This window comes from Scyliorhinus canicula, chromosome 20 (genome assembly GCF_902713615.1).
Source record: "Scyliorhinus canicula chromosome 20, sScyCan1.1, whole genome shotgun sequence".
Lineage (NCBI taxonomy): Eukaryota > Metazoa > Chordata > Chondrichthyes > Carcharhiniformes > Scyliorhinidae > Scyliorhinus > Scyliorhinus canicula.
The window spans coordinates 76,664,420-76,682,399 of record NC_052165.1 but is presented as its reverse complement, the minus strand read 5'-3'; the positions used below and the strand labels follow the sequence as shown (position 1 = coordinate 76,682,399).

General features: G+C 44.2%; 1 protein-coding gene across 3 annotated transcripts in view; it reads left to right on the top strand.

Moving 5' to 3' along the window:
- The window catches only part of LOC119954950 (UPF0606 protein KIAA1549-like), a 323,510-nt gene that overhangs the window by 126,433 nt on the left and 179,097 nt on the right, over nucleotides 1-17,980 (top strand). For all 3 annotated transcript variants that reach the window (XM_038780692.1, XM_038780693.1, XM_038780694.1), the window contains exon 2: nucleotides 12,970-15,354. In XM_038780692.1, the coding sequence (XP_038636620.1) occupies nucleotides 12,970-15,354 (2,385 nt within the window). The remainder of the gene's footprint in view (nucleotides 1-12,969; nucleotides 15,355-17,980) is intronic.

Genomic DNA, 17,980 nt, shown 5'->3' with positions numbered 1-17,980 from the left:
GCAGCACAAACAGATCATTTGTACATGAAAAGAAAATACTTAATAGGGCAACACAACGCACAGAATGTAAATACATAGACACCGGCATCGGGTGAAGCAAACAGGAGTATTAATCAGATCAGTCCATAAGAGGGTTATTTAGGAGTCTGGTAACAGCGGGGAAGAAGCTCTTTTTGAATCTGTTTGTGTGTTCTCAAACTTTTGTATCTCCTGCCCAATGGAAGAAGTTGGAAGAGTGAGTAGCCAGGTGGGAGGGTCCTTTGATTATGCTGCCCGCTTTCCCCAGGCAGCAGGAGGTGTAGATGGAGTCAATGGATGGGAGGCAGGTTCGTGTGATGGACTGGGCGGTGTTCACAAGTCTCTGAAGCTTCTTGCGGTCTTGGGCCGAGCAGTTGCTATACCAGGCTGTGATGTAGCCAGATTTGGTGCGCCTGTAAAGGTTGGTGAGAGTCAATGTGGACAGGCCGAATTTTGTTAGTCCATGAGGAAGTATAGGCGTTGTTGTGCTTTCTTGGTCGTAGCATCGGCGTAGATGGACCAGGACAGATTTTTGGTGATGTGCACACCAAGGAATTTTTAAAAAAAATAATGTTTATTGAAAAATGTTGTATTTATACAACAACAAACAGTAATGAAAATAGCAACGGTCTCTAACAATAACAGTCATAACACCCCAGAACCGTAACAGCTCGTACACCGAACACTCCCCACCCTCCCAACCCCAATGACCAACAAAATAAATTAACAACAAATTAAATTAACAACATATTAAATTGAATAACCGTAGAACAAATAGATAACACCCTCCCTCTCTTCCTCCCCCCCCCCCCCCCGGGGTTGCTGCTGCTATTGACCCATTTCCCTATCTCTGAGCCAGAAAGTCCAAGAAAGGCTGCCACCATTTGTAGAACCCTTGTACTGATCCTTTCAGGGTGAATTTGACCCTTTCCAGTTTGATAAACCCCGCCATGTCACTGATCCAGGTCTCCACACTTGGGGGCCTCGCATCCTTCCACTGCAGCAAGATCCGCCGCCGGGCTACTAGGGACGCAAAGGCCAAAACACCGGCCTCTTTCGCCTCCTGCACTCCCGGCTCCGCCGCAACCCCAAAGATCGCAAGTCCCCAGCCCGGTTTGACCCTGGGTCCAACCACCCTCGACACCGTCCTCGCTACCCCCTTCCAAAATTCCTCCAGTGCCGGGCATGCCCAGAACATATGGGCATGGTTTGCAGGACTCCCCAAACACCTGACACACCTATCTTCGCCCCCAAAGAACCTACTCATTCGAGTCCCGGACATGTGAGCCCGATGCAGCACCTTAAATTGAATGAGACTAAGCCTCGCACATGAAGAGGAAGAGTTAACCCTCTCCAAGGCATCCGCCCAAGTCCCGTCCTCCATCTGCTCCCCTAATTCCCCTTCCCACTTAGCCTTCAGCTCCTCCACTGACGCCTCCTCCCCCTCCTGCATTACCTTATAAATGTCAGACACCTTCCCATCCCGACCCACACCCCCGTAAGCACCCTGTCCCTTGCCCCCCGCGGGGACAGCAAAGGAAATCCCTCCACCTGCCGCCTAGCAAACGTCTTTACCTGCAAGTACCTGAACGTGTTCCCTGAGGGGAGCCCGAATTTCTCTTCCAATTCCCCCAGGCTCGCAAACCTCCCGCCCATAAACAGGTCCCCCAACTTCGTAATGCCCACCCTGAACCACCCCCTAAATCCCCCGTCGAAGTTCCCCGGGACGAACCGATGATTCCCCCTTAATGGAGCCGCCTCCACTGCCCCCATATTTTTAGGGTCGCCGCCACCACCGGGCTAGTGGTATACCTCGTGGGAGGGAGCGGCAACGGTGCCGTTACCAGGGCCCCCAGGCTCGTGCCTCCACAGGACGCCATCTCCATCCTTTTCCATGCCCCCCCCCATCATCACCCATTTATGCACCATTGACACATTGGCCGCCCAATAATAGCTCAAAAGGTTGGGCAGCGCCAGCCCCCCCATCTCTACCTCGCTCCAGGAAGACCCTCTTCACTCTCTGAGTCCCACGTGCCCACACAAAGCTCAAAATGCTACTAGTCACCCTCCTGAAAAAGGCCCTGGGGATGAAGATGGGCAGGCACTGAAACAGGAACGAACCTCGGGAGCACCGTCATTTTGACGGACTGCACCCTCCCCGCCAACGACAGTGGCAGCATATCCCATCTTTTAAATTCCTCCTCCATCTGCTCCACAAGCCTGGTGAAATTGAGCTTGTGAAGAGTCCCCCAGCTCCTGGCCACCTGCACCCCCAGGTACCTGAAACTCTTCCCTGCCCTCTTAAACGGAAGCCTTCCAATTCCCTCCTCTTGGTCCCCCGGGTGCACCACAAACACCTCACTTGCCCAGATTCAGTTTATAGCCTGAAAAGGCCCCGAACTCAGCCAACAGCTCCATCACCCTCGGCATCCCTCCCACTGGGTCCGCCACATACAGTAACAGGTCATCTGCATACAACGACACCCGATGTTCCTCCCCACCCCGCATCAAACCCCTCCACCTTCCTGACTCCCTCAACGCCATCGCCAAAGGTTCGATTGCCAGTGCAAACAACAAGTGGGACAGGGGGGGCACCCCTGCCTGGTCCCTCGGTAGAGCCGGAAGTAATCCGACCTCCTCCCATTAGTAACTATACTCGCCGTCGGGGCCTCATACAGTAGCCTCACCCACTTAATAAATCCTTCTCCAAATCCAAACCTCTCCAGCACCTCCCATAGGTACCCCCACTCCACTCTATCGAATGCCTTCTCCCCATCTGGCGCAACCACTATCTCCGCCTCCCCCTCAATCGCTGGCATCATAATGACATTTAGCAACCTCCGTACATTCGTGTTCAGCTGCCTTCCCTTAACAAAACCTGTCTGGTCCTCGTGTATCACCCCTGGCACACAGTCCTTAATCCTGGTGGCCAGGATCTTTGCCAGCAACTTGGCATCTACATTAAGGAGAGATATGGGCCTGTACGAACCACACTGCTGGGGGGTCCTTATCCCTCTTTAGGATTAAGGAAATCAGCGCCCACGACATCGTCGGGGGCAAAGCCCCCCCCCCCCCCATGCCTCATTAAACGTCTGCACCAACAGGGGGCCCACCAGGTCCACATACTTTTTATAGAACTCCACCGGGAACCCGTCCGGCCCCGGCGCCTTCCCAGACTGCATCTGCCCAATCCCCTTAACCAGCTCAATCGGCGCCCCCAGCCCTTCCACCTGCACCTTCGGGAAAGATAGCCCGTCGAGAAAACTCTCCATTACCCTCCTCCACCGGTGGCTCCGACCGGTACAGTTCCCCATAAAAGTCCTTGAAGACCTCATTCACCTCTGCCCCCTTCTGCACCATATTCCCACTCTTATCTCTCACTCCAGCAATTTCCCTAACCGCATCCCGCTTGCGGAGCTGATTCGCCAGCATCCCACACCAAGGAATTTAAAGCTGTCGACCATCTCCACACCGGTCCCATTGATGCAGACAATGACCAGCTCTTTAGTTTTGCTGACATTGAGGGAGAGATTGTTGCACCACTCCACTAGGTTCTCTATCTCCCTCCTGTATTCTGACTCGTCGTTATTCAAGATCCGATCCACTGTGGTGGTGTCGTCAGCAAACTTGTAGATGGGGTTGGTGCCAAATTTTGCCACGCAGTCGTGTGTGTATAGGGAGTATTGTATGGGGCTAAGCACGCAGCCTTATGGGCGAGGCCCTGGTATTGAGGACTATCGTGGAGGAGATGTTGTTGTTTGTTCTTTTGCTGGGCATATCATCCAATATGGGTTGTTGGAGAGGATATTCCCAAGACATCAAAAGGTCTGAGCTGAGGGGTGTATTGTTGATTATGACTATTGGGTCTTGTGTTTGAAATATTGACATTTATGAAATATTTCCACGTCTCCATCTCCGATCCCTTGATTCAAGGGTGACGCCTTCTCGGCGTTGAGTTTCTTTCATGGGCATTCATGTGACTGAACAGGCCAATTATTAATCCACAGGTCTTTGGGCACAAGGGGCAAGGCATCCTATGCGAATACAGGATTTGCTTCCGTTTCTTTCCTTCTCAACTGCTGCTCTACTCGTCATTACGTTGTTTGGACTAAAAGTATGTTGCAATTTGATGGAAACGTTGCCATTTTGAATCATTAATGTAAGCCCAGACATTAATTTTGATGCATCTGCACGTCAAGGAGAGCTTCAGAGCGTCTTTGAAGCATTTTCGTTGTCCTCTGGCCATTTAAGAATTGTGAAAACGGAACTTGACGGGCTCGATGCCAGCCTGAAAATCATCTTGCCGTTGCTAAGTAATGCAAGATTGGTTTGATTCCAGCCCCGGGTCACTGTCTGTGTGGAGTTTGCACATTTTCCCACGTGGGTTTCACCCCCACAACCCAAAGATGTGCAGGTTAGGTGGATTGACCTCACTAAGTTTTGGAAAAAAATAATGGGGTACTCTAAATTTTTTTTAAAATGAAGAAATAAGGTGGGCCTCCTGAGAATAAAGATGGATCTCGAGGAAGTTGCACCTGAGAGATGGACCCGATCCCGGACAATTGTCTCAAAGATCCACCTACAGATGCACCCGGCCCACTGCTGTGGTATCCCAGGGTTGCTTTCATTTGGAAGTCTTCTGTAAGGTTACAGCTTCCCTGGGTCATCATGTGCATTCAAGCTTTGCCTTCCATGTACACTCTCAGATACTCAGCCATGCCACCAAAACACGACTGCTTCATAGGCCTGTAATAAGGAGCATCGACCTTTGGCCATCTCCTTGGATCTCTTGGCTTCTTGCAAGCCTGCTTTCCCTTAATTCTGCTTCCCACAACTTTCTCTGTTTAATTCGGAGCCTTTACCTCTGCTCCTTATTTAACTTCACGAAGCAGAATTTGCTCCTGACATCTGTCCATGACCGTTGAATTGTCGTTTTGGAACCTTTTCCTGACCCATTGTCTGGTTTTTGATTTTGTTTCTTCATCCTTTTGGGAAATCTGCTCTCTGCAACTCCCGTCCTAGCTGCTCTGGCAGTTTCTGTTGAATGATCCTGCTGACTGAAATCAAACTTATTTTCTGTTTTTCCTTGTGTCTCTGGACCCCTGCTGCTCGGCAACATCACAGTTTTTCTCACTCAAGCTGATGACACCTCAAGTCCTAAAACCTTATTAAAATTGCATGTGTGCAAGCAGGCCGCTCGAGTTGTTGGCTCCATCTCACAAACCCTCTGAAATGAAACCAAACCCAGGATTCAACTTTCTGACCTGTTAGCCTATTTTCAATGGGACATTTAAACTGGCCTGCTTTATGACAGCTCGCACCGTAAAAAAATGTTCATGTCATCCTTTGCTCCACTTCCGTTACACTTTTCCGCTGGAGCCGGGGACGTGTTGTGCTGCCTGAATCTCACCTGGCCTGATTCAGGAAGATTGAGTGAGACAGGAGATAGGCACTTTAGAATTTTAGCACAGGTAAGTTGGTACAGAGTGGCATTCCCCCACTGAGGAAGCTATGGAAGTTAGTTTTAGACATTTGGTGGAGCTGATCTGCATTCTATGATGAATGGTTCACTTATATGTTGGGTTTAATAGGCCAAGTATGGCGTGGTGATGTATTACAACTTTACGTGACATCCTGATCCAGTGACTACAGATCTCTGCTAGGAAATCTGTCGAAGCTAACTCGAGGGAGGCATGAATGATTGATCTTGGGTGCTTCTGTGGTTAGATCTTAAATAGGTCAGTCGGCAGCTGCACTGCTTGTTGTGATGCCAAATCATATCGGCCAGGAGTACCCTGGATTCGATTACTGGTCTATGTTGAATTTGCTATTTAACGGAATGCTGGCAAGATGAGCGAAATTGGCCTGACCCTGATTGCTACTTCCTTGCTGGAAATTTGCCTGCTTAATTCAGAGTGACTCCATCGAATGGCATTAGTTGGCATGGTGGCCATTGATGAAAGGTGGCATGCAGCAAATTCAACACATGGTGCTGTGATTTGACAAGATCTAGCAGTACAAATGAAATAAGAATGGAAAACAGTACGCAGTCTTTATTGTTGATCTTGTGGATCTTGGAGTTTACAGGGCAAGAGGTTGTGAATGAATTAAAACTGTATCTCTTGAGTGTTATATTAAAAGAACGTGTGTTTCTATCGACCTCTCCTGGTGATTTTTCAAGTTGCTGACTGATCTTATTGCTTCAAGTTAAATTGAGTAGATTAACAAACATAATCATTTCCTTTTCCCCAATGTTAGCAATCAACTGAACTTAATCTTCCAGCTTGGCTCAAGGCCATCTCAGTTTAATTACTTGTACCACCCTGAATTTCCTTGTTTGCCTCCTAAGTTGTTTTTTATGGTCAGTGAACACATCAAGCACCCCTTTCAAAGCTTAGTTTTGATAATTGATGTGATATAGAATTTGCTGTATCTGTTGATTTGTGTCTCCTACTCCTCCCCACCCCCCCCCCTCAACATTTCCTACATTACAATGGTAACCACCCTTCAAAAAATGTACTTCATTGTGACATATCCTAAGATTGCGAGCAGTGATTTACAGATGTAAATGAAAATTTTTTGGATGACAAATGAGCTTTGAATCTCATGTTTTCAAATAATATTTGAAATATGGTACTTGTTGACTGTACTTTAAATGTTGTCAACTGTGAATGACTTGTGGAGTGTGTTAGTTATTTTTCGGTCTGCGTTAAGGAACAAAATCTATTTTGCTCCTGATAGTTGAAAAATACCATTAGAAATGCAATAACACAGATACGCATCCTTCCATTAAATCCATTAAAGCAGGATTGGAAATATTATCAATGTGTTCCAATTAAATGTTCCAGATACCAGAAAAAAAGCTTCTGGGAAGTAAAGTTCATGGTCTACAACTGTAAACATACAGCTCAGAAAACGGATAGCAAACATTAAAAAAATTGTTTGGTTAAGGCAGCACAGTGGTTAACACTGCTGCTGCACAGCACCAGGGACCCCGATTCATTTCCAGCCTTGGGTGACTGTCTGTGCAGACTTTGTACGTTCTCCCAGTGTCTGTGAGTTTCCCTGGATACTCTGGTTTCCTCCTACAGTCCAATGGTGTGCAGATTAGGTCGATTGACCATGCTAAGTTGCCCTTTAGTGTCCAAAGGTTAGGTGGGGGTTATGGGATAGGGTGGAGGAGTGGCTCTATGTTATGGAGCTCTTTCAGAGGATCAGTGCAGGCTCGATGGGCCAAATGGCCTCCTTATGCACTGTTGGCATTCTATGGATTCTAAAAGTAAGGTAGTCTACCGTAAAAGTTCAGGAAGTTAATTCAGTGAGTAACTAAACAACATAGACCAAGGTGCCAGTTTGTATGCGCGTCTCTATTTACCAATCCCAACAGAACAGCAATTGAATTCTACTGGCAACACAGAATTGCTGGGTGAGGAAGGGAGAAAATGTTAGCTGGATTTTTTGCTAGTGGTCCAGCTGGAAAATGTACCAGAGGTGTACATGTGTCTACTTTAATGTCAAGGTAGAGGGGCACAGTGGTTAGCACTGCTGCCTCACGTCACCGAGGACCCTGGTTTGGTCACTGTCCGCATGGAGTTTGCATATTCTCCCCGTGTCTGCATGGATCTCACCCCCACATCCCAAAGATGTGCAGGGTAGGTGGATCGGCCATGCTAAATTTTCCCTTCATTGAGAAAAAAAACCCGCTAAATTTAAATAAAAAAGGCACAGGTAAAGAATGCCTCCTTGGTTAAACTACTTGAGGGTAACTTAATTATTGTTGGCTAGTAATTTAGAGCTACAGTTACTCTGGAACCGTAGCCCAGCATAAGGTTTGACGAGTGGAGGAATAAGGGAGAAAAATTTCAAGAAAATAAAAGGAGACATCAAAGACTAAGGAAAGGTTTCCCCACTTCTTAATCACCCAAATATTTTTCACGCTGAAAAAAATGGGAGATATTTTTGGACAGGATTACTTCAGATTGTTTTTGTAAAACATTAAAGACATTCGAATAATAGTATTGGGTTACGTGAAAAATATAGAATTTCACAAGCAGTAAGGCAATCTCGCTGGGAACCTTTGAGCAATTAATCAGTAAACTCCTCAGCTCATACATAAAGCCAATTTGCAATTTTATGTTGTTTAAAGCACACTGTACTCATTCATTCATCCTTGTTTTTCATTCATCCTTGATATTTCTTGCCAATCCTAACATTTAGCCTGGCACTTCCACCCATCAAAGTAAACAGGTCCTTAAGTTTACTTTTATTTATTTTTAGAAAGTGGATGGCATTGGCAAGACAGAATCATTGTCCATCTCTAGTTGTCCCAAGTTCATTAACAGTCGAACCTATACTGTAGAATTGTAAGGTACATATCACTGAAATACTTCAAGAACCAATTGTCTTTATCCGACCATCTGCAAATTTCATGGTTATCTTCCTGTGGTTAGCCCATAAATTATCCAGATTAATAATGCCTTCTCTTCATTTCACCATACCTTAAACTACCTAGGACCGGGCTCTGTGGAGTTTTCCACCCCAAAATCCCATTGCCTCTCTCCTCCTTCAGGACTCTTCATTAAAGTAGCTTGTCACTTATCTTTAACGGCTTGGAGTTTAGAGCCCCAGCAGTGCCGAACATTGAGACATTCATCGATATCTAGTGTCAGAATGGCATTGTGATGTCCAGCATACACACACTTACTAAAAGCAGCAAGTTGTATTATGCATCAGTGAGTTCTTAAACTTCCACTGATGGTATTGATGAGCCACTCTCTCAAAGCGGCAGACACCTTCACTGGAATAATCTTACTGACATGGCCACAAGTAATGCTGGATTTGCTCTTTAAATGAGAGCTAATAATAGGCATAAAGTGAGCCGGGGAGTGGATTGGCTGTTAGAAGATGTTGGGTTTATGCTGGAGTCTAAATATTGATCCTTCATGTTGCATCTTGTTACATCAATGACGTACAACCATTGCTGAATATGAACTGATACTTGGAGTAGAGTACAGTGTATTTATGAATAATCAAACTGTACGTCCGGTGTGGACCATGGAGTAAATGGTCACACACAAGGCAGCTCCTGCCCAAGTGTGGTGAATGTATTATACTAATAATCCACCAGTGTATTTGTATCTGTGCTGTCGCACTTGTATTTGTATATTTGTAGCTGTGCTATACTGTTGCCCTTGTGGGCTTGTCCTATGGGCCATTGTATGGCATTATCCATACGGGAACATGTTGGGGCATGTATGGGCTCTGCCCATGGCTCCTCCCCCTTGAATGGAGGTATAAAGAGCAGTCGACCTGCAGGCAGTTCTCAGCATTGGTTCAGTTGCAGGCAGGCACTGTTCTAAGTTGATTAAAGCCACGGAAGATTAAAATGTCAGCAGCAGCAACAATCCGTGGGGTGGGGTGGGAGTGCTTCATTGGGACGGTGTGGGAAGTCTGGGTCGCGTGGGTAATATCTATTTAATTGTTATTGTATATTTTCTTTTTACACTATGTTAATATTCACTCTAGTTTGATTTGTTATTATTATTACTATTTTATTCTGAAAAATTCTGCAAAACCTTAATAAAAATACTTTTTTAAAAAAAAAAGAAGAAAAATCAAACTGCATGTCACTTCTCCGCAATGTTCACAATGTACCAAATTTAGTAAAACATCAAATTATTGTTGAACATCAGGGCAACCATCTCTCGGTCCTTAAAACATATTTGGGGCATTTCGACCTATGTGGTTTGTTACAAACAACCTCCTGAAGGATTCTGTCTTAATTATACAGCATTGCACAACTCTTTTGTCCATTGCCCAGCCGAGCCCTACACTAGGTGATGAACTGCTCTATAGCTTACCTCGTACATGATGAACATGCGCTTTCAACAAATGTATCAATTAGATTTTTCATTCTTGATAACTATTAAAATACAATATTAACAAAATCAATAAATCTTCTGCGAAAGAGCTCAATTTCCCCCCCCTGCATTTTGTGGTAAAATGCGAAGACACAAATTGAAGGAATAATTTGAAAGGCTGATGCCAGGCCTGTGGTTAAAATAACCAAACACATTTGATATATAAACTTAATTCTTTCTGTACCGCTATTTTATTTCATCACAAAGACTCAGGTACCAAGAAATAGAAAAGTGGTTGACATTTTGTTTAAAGCAAGTTAGTGTCAAATGCCAATGATAAAATCCCAAGATTTGATTACAGTGGTATTCAACTGAAGGCAGGAGAATTGATTTCTCAGAAACCATTTCCATTTTCAGCGAGAAAAAAGGATTATTGGTTTATTGGTTCATGTTGCATTGGAGATATAACTGCAGAAACTCCTTGCTCAGTTTAGCCAGTGACTGAAGCATTCTTTGTATGCTATGTATAAATGAAAAATGAAAATCGCTTATTGTCACGAGTAGGCTTCAATGAAGTTACTGTGAAAAGCCCCTAGTCGCCACATTCCGGCGCCTGTCCGGGGAGGCTGGTACGGGAATCGAACCGTGCTGCTGGCCTGCTTGGTCTGCTTTAAAAGCCAGCGATTTAGCTGAGTGAGCTAAACCAGCCCCTCCAGGCATTATGTCAGACTGAATGGTCACTTGGTTTACTTATTTGAGAACAAAACATCCAAGTTAGACGATTAATTCTCGGACCAATCCCAAATTGAAGGATTCATAGAATCATAGAATTTGCACTGCAAAAAGAGGCTGTTCGGCCCATCGAGTCTGAACCGGCTCTTGGAAAGAGCAGCCAAAAGCCCATGCGCGCGATTCTCCGCAAATGCGGCGAGTCGTAAAGGCTGCCGTGAAACTGGCCGTGTTTCACGGCAGCCTCCGGGCCCTCTCCCGGGACCCGATTCTCCCCCCCCGGGCGGGGCTAGCAGTGGGGCCCCGTGAAGCACGGCATCGCTGGCTTAGCGACCGTCGCTAAGTCCGCGCGCCAAGCGTCACGCCGGCTGACGCGCACGATGACATCAGTCGCGCATGCGCGGATTACGGATGCACTGCCCACGATCGGTGGGCACCGATCGCGGGTCCATGCCCCCCTTGGCACGGCCGTGGTACTGCCGTGCCAATCGGGGCCCTGGGTGCCCAGAACGGGCATGTTGCAGCCGTTTTTACGACGGCAACAAGCAGGTGTGTTTGCTGCCGTAAAAACGGTCGTAAAGGCCTGGGCACTCGGCCTGGGGAGAATCGCTGTTCGCCGTAAAAAACGGTGAGCAGCAATTCGTGTCGTGGGGTGGCCGTGGGGGGGGGGGGGGGGGGGGGGGGAGGGGAAGAGAAGAGGGGAGAATAGTGGGAGAGCGTGAAAAATGTCGGGGTCGCCCTCCCGCTATTCTCCGACCCGTCGTGGGCAGCGGAGAATCGCGCCCCTTGCCTCCACCCTAACCCAGTAACCCCACCTAACCTTTTTGGAAACTAAGGACAATTTATCATGGCCAATCCCCCTGACCTGTACATCTTTGGACTGTGGGAGGAAACCCACGCAGACACAGGGAGATCGTGCAGACTCCGCACAGACAGTGACCCAAGCTGGGAATCTTACCTGGGACCCTGAAGTTGTGAATCAACTGTGCTAACCACTGTGCTACTGTGCTGCCCCATTTGACAGTACTTGGTGTTAATATTGTAAAGAAGATCATGAAACCTAGTTTTGGCTCATCTATTCTCTATACGTGTTTGAAGGATGGTGGGGTGGGGAAGAAGCTCCTGAATCATTGCAGTTATAAAATAAGGGAAAGAGGGAGTGAGCTTTGTCTGAGATAGGGTCTGAATTCATTTTATGGTGACATTGTTTGCCTCTAAGGGGCAGTCACAGGGAAATTAATGTTTGTTGAAGTGTTTCCAGATATTTAAACATCTAAAATCCGTTGACCTGCATCTAAGCTGAAGACTGATCTCAAGGAGTGTGTCTTCAGCTTGTGATTAAATTAGGGGGCCTATCTTGACTGGGAATGTGTCTTGCTGCAACACTGACACTGACTCTGTCCTTAGTGGACAAGTCTGTACAAGAAATTGGAATTTTCACTGCAGTCAGCAAGATATCTAAACATAAGTTCACATTTCTCATTGACCACATTAGCCAGTACTTCTCAGTTGACTGCAAAATCCAGGCCATCATCTTCTTTTGTGGCTTACTGTTAAACTGTTTAATAACACTCCATTGCAGTGTTTTTGTTCGTAATATATTAAAATCACTATATAAATGCACATTGTTTTTTATTTCTTCATTGCTTGTTCAATTCCATGATTACTGAGTTACCAGAAGCCCCACCAAGTGGGTTCATTCAGCGCTGATCAGTTGTCCGATTATTGAAAAGTTTCTCTTTGTGTTTGTAAATGTTTCTCTTGTGTAGCATATAGCAATATCATTATAAAGGGGAAGGCAATGAAGACTCTGAAACTTCTATTTGTAGTAAGAAGACCAAGTGAGACAATTCGCAAAGTGAATAAGTTAAGATCAGTGGTATTGGATGGGTCAAAGGTTAATTAGAGGGAGAGCTTCTCTACAAAGGAGCATAACATCTGCAACCTAATTGTGACACTTGGATCATGTTTGGATTTTTCTCTTGAACTGTAGGTCTGCATTTTTGCAATTGCTACCCTCTAAAGAGCTTGTTTGAAATGAGGAAAGCTTTTGGCTGGACTGTCAAAATAAAACGTTGCCTAATTTAAAAATATTCAATTCCTTCAATTTGTGTTTGGAACTTAAGAACTGCTTGTGTTTACAGATGTTTTGCATTATTTAATGTTGTTATTTTCATTCCTCACTCCATGCAATGAGGGAATGCATGTTTGCATTAAGCTACCCAAGACTTATTAGCACATTTTGGTATTGGAACAATTTGGTTCCAAAATCCACACAATATGTTTTGCATGTTGGTATGTTTCATATTGCAATGAAATTCAGCAGAGCAATGTTTAATAGGTGTTTTTTGTTCTCTTGCAGATGAAGACTTTTCTGACGATGCATTATTATCAGGCACAATACTTGAGCCAAGTTTGGGACTAACTGAGACTGTGGATACTGCCTTAATGAAGCAGGATGGGGGAACCTTAATAACCAGCATCTCTGTGGAATCTGCTTCGCAGTCAAGTTTGAACCCAAAAGAAATAATTCATCTAAGCTCTGATGAGGTCACAGCACAAATAAAAGACCTCATTTGGTCAGCGAAAGTTGTTCTATCTGAGAACTGGGAATCTTCAACTATTCGTAACCTAGAAGTTACCCCTTTATCAGAATTAGCTACAATGGTGACTGAAGAATACCAAACAACCATATCACTGCATTTAATTGCACCCACATCAGTGATTCCAGTTAGTTTTCTGAGTAACAGTGCTATCAGCCAATCATCAGAACCCCCTATCACATCAGCATTTCTTTCAAGTTCCATCTTGGTTTATCCATTATCATTTTTGACAGTGTCTAGCATACCTATTCTAGCATCAAGCAAACAGCAATCTGAGCCTGTAAGTCCACGATTCTCTTCAGTTGCAGTCAGTAACCAATATACATGGCATCCTACCAAAAGTGCAATAATGGCAGATTTGGACATTGTGAAGAACAGTGAAACAGTGCTGCTGAGTTACATTGGCAATAAATCTTCCAGAACAGAGACCATCTTTCCTCATGATATGGAAGATCTTACTGTGGGCAATGAGATTTTTCCAACTTCAATTCCAAGTAGCAGAGAAAAGTTTGAAATCACTGGAGAATTTTCTGTTGATCATGTTGAAACTTCAATTCATAATGCTTTAACATCAGAACTTGTTTCAGAAATCAATTCAAGATCTGATTTACCTCAACTGTTGATATCTGCTGATGCCGCTTTATCTGACAGTAATTCAGTAACTAATGGAGTGACATTGACTGAGTTTTATGTGCCAGTACTTTCAACTCATTTATTTGCATCCCCCTCTACTAATAGGGCTTTATTTTCTCCATCTAGCATATTTCACACACATGCTTTTGGTAGTGATTTTGGATCTGGCGATGATCCAGAAATTACAACACTCAGTGTATCAAAAACTACTGTATTTGTTCTTGAATCCAGTTTGGCCGTTGATTCATTTGATTCTGAAATGCTAGAATCTGAAGTCTATGACACCCACTTTTCAGCAAGGCCAGTTCCAACGTTATCATCAACATTAGCAGCTTTGTCTGTACAATCATCGACACACTCATCGTACTACACCATCAGTCCTGCAACTACTGATCCTTCAAATCAACTATTGTATTCATCTTTTGAGGTTATTTTTGGTACTAGCGTAGTTAGTCCTTCATTGCTGATGGTTGAAACTCCAGCATTGACTCCTGAAGTTAGTGATTTCTTGCCATCCGTCGAAACTAGCGAGCATCTGAAAGCAACTTTACCTCGGAGTGAAAATGTAAGTTATCCCTCACCAGTGACTACACCTTTACCAGATTTCTTAGCAAGTGAATCCCTTGACCAAACCAGCAACCCAAAACCCTCTCTTGATTTGGTTTCCTCATTGGTAAGTGGCATGTCAACAGAAGCAAGCAGTTTTCTACCAACAGAATACTTGGGTTTATTTGATTCACAGCTAAACACGTTTGCTGTGTTTGAGACAATGATTCTTGAGAAGTTGTTGAGTACTTCATCTCTGGGATCTTCATTTCTAAAACCAGAACCCACCACATTGAATATACTGGCAGCATCTGCTAATCAAACCAACCTAGCAGTAGTTCTTGAATCTTCAGTCGTCAATGTCTATTACAATAGTATTTTAGAAATGATGCCTTCTTTTGAGTCAGTATCGTCTTCAATTGAAGTAATACAACCAACATTAATGCCATACATTTTTGAATCAAGTCTCTCAGACAACAGCAATCTAATCAGTTCAGATTTTATAACTTCCACAGTTGCTATCATCACAGATGCTGTGGTTACTCCAAGCTCCACTGTTGATCTGCTGTATTCTTCCTCTTCAACCTCACATATTTTTCCAGATGTTTTTCCATCATCTACAGAGACAGTTTGGATTGCTACTTCACTCTCGTTGACGCCATCTCCCCCACCAATTGTGACATTTTCAGATCCCATCACTGTGACAATATTGACTGAACCAAGCACCAGAATCTCAATTGGGAACTCTTTGGATCCAACCCCTATGACAATATTGACTGTACCAACCACCAAACTTCAAACCGGCAATCTTACACCCACCCCTAACAGTGGTGGTATAACCACGCCTGCCAGCAGTCCAGCTTCAAAACCCACTTCTCCTGTGACTGCTGGAACAGTGATTTCTGCAACACCTCAGAATTTTGTGTGTGATGTTAATGAACCTGATTCTTATCTCATAACAGCAGGTAGGTATTTCAGTTCAATATATTAGGTTTTAATACATTGTTCAATTTTAAAGGAAGGGGCCTTGACCATCTTGAGTTGAGTTGACTTCAACAGTTTAAAGCAAGTATAATGGAAGTAAACATGCATTGTACATTGGTAGCATTGAATTTAGTACTAATATGGAACAGTGCCACTTAGATTTATATCCATGTGATAAAAGATAATTTATTAATTACTGTAATAGATTTGCATCAAACTGTTGAGAAAATATCAATCAGCAAGTGGGTGATGGGTTAAAATATCTTGGAAAATTCAAGTTCTTTTGAGTTACTAACAAACAGGAACCTGTCAAATTTGGCAATGATCTTGATCAACTTCAGGCTTGCTTTTTAAATCAGCTGTTTAGGCTTATTTTTTGTCCACTTCTGTAAAGTCAATAGGTAAAAGGCCGAATGTGAACTACTTGTCAGGTCAGTTTGTAATTGAACTGCTTTGATCACTGCTTTATAGTTTAGGGGTTGTTCTCATTAGTTGCCCTCCCTGCAGGATGACGGCATTTTATTTTCCACCCCACCAGCCTCCACATTCAAAGGATATCCTCCAGCATTTCTGCCAACTCCAGCAAAACACATCTTCCCCTCGCCTCCTCCCGTCAGCATTCCGCAGGGACCACTCGCACTCTGTGACACACAGGCCCACTTATCCATCACGCTCAACTCCCCTTTCCTTGCAATCTCCAAAGATGCAACACCTTCCCCCTTTACCTCCTCGCTCCTCACCATTTAAGATCCCAAGCACTCCTTTCAGGTGAAGCGGCGTTCACATGTACCTCCTTCAATTTGATCTATTATATTCGCTGCCCCCAATCGGGTCTCCTCTCCATTGAGGAGACTGAACACAGACTAGGTGACCGATTTATGGAGCACCTTCACTCAGCCTGCAAGTGTGACCTCAACCTTGTTGTTGCTTTCCATTTGCTCTCATACCCACTTGTCTGTCCTTGTCCTGCTGCAGTGTTACAGCTTGAGAAGCAGCAATTCATCTTCGATTAGGCATGTTGCAGACTCAAGACTATGTTGAGTTCAACAGCTTTAGATTGTGACCTTTCTCCTCCATCTCAACTCTTTTTTTTTTATATCCCATACATTTTTTTGTCTCCCCTCCCCACTCCACCCAACCAGGCCATCTGTCTCTATTCTTATGTTTGCTACATCTTTGCTACAATCTCCCCTGGCTACAGTATAATATCCAACACATTATTCCTCTATGTTAGTTCCGATGAAGTCAAACGGGCTCAAAATGCTAACTGTTTCCTCGCCCAACAAATACTGCCAGACGTTTTCCAGTATTCTCTGTTTTTGTTTCAGATTTCAGCATCTACAGTATTTTATTTAACATTTTAACAGCATTAGTTATGATTGTTTTTACATACAATAGAATGATTTGGGCGAAAATTCATGTATTGCACATATTAAGTTAGTTATGTTGCCTGTCATAACATAAAGGCTAGCGTAAGATCAGTTTATATATACACGATTAGATAAGCTTTCATAGCAGATGGGTAGTGTAGGAGTCTTACCTGTCAGGTGCAGTATGCAATTATATTTCAGTACTTTTGTAGCTCTGGAATTGGAAATGAAAATCTTCTTTGTTTAAACACTTTATATTGCTGTCGAGAATAGTCTACTGAACAATTCCATTGTGGCACCTGTCACTCAATTTCTGAAATTAATACCTAGAAACTTGGATCTATCCCATATCTATCTATGCTTCCATTGTTTTTGAATTTATTGATGTCCTGAACCATGGCCTCTAATTAGCTTCCTTGATTCAAAAAAAAATAGAACGAAGCCTTACAACACCAGGTTAAAGTCCAACAGGTTTGTTACAAACACTAGCTTTTGGAGCACTGCTCCTTCCTCAGGTAAATCTGGTTCTCATGAACCTGAAGAAGGAGCAGCGCTCCGAAAGCTAGTGTTTGTAACAAACCTGTTGGACTTTAACCTGGTGTTGTAAGACTTCTTACTGGGCTCACCCCAGTCCAACGCTGGCATCTCCACATCAAAAAAAATAGCTAGCGACAATATTTTTTAAAACATTATTTCATGAAATGTGGGCATCGCCGGCTGAGCCATAATTTAGAATTGCCTTTGATGGAGCATTTAAGAGTCAACACACTGCTCTGGATCTGGAGTGATGTGTAGGCCTGTCATGTAACGGTGGCAGATTTCCTTCCTTAAATACCACTAATAATAATAAAATAATATCTTATTGTCACAAGTAGGCTTCAATGACGTTACTGTGCAAAGCCCCGAGTTGCCACGATCCGCAGCCTGTTTGGAGAGGCCAGTACGGGAATTGAACCCGCGCTGCTGGCATTGTTCTGTGTTACAAGCCAGCTGTTTAGCCCACTATGCTAAACCAACCCCTCGTAAACCAGTTGGGGTTTTATAGCAATCGACAATAGTTTCATGGTCATCATTCGACTTTGATTTCAGCTAATGTTTGCTGGAGATATGCAGGGCAGACTGTTCACGACACCAATGAGCATGTATTGCTGATTTGATGCTATTACAGTACTGCCATTTTGGAATACTCCAACCAATGCTTTATCTTAAGCTCTCACATACAGCAGCAAGGAGCATT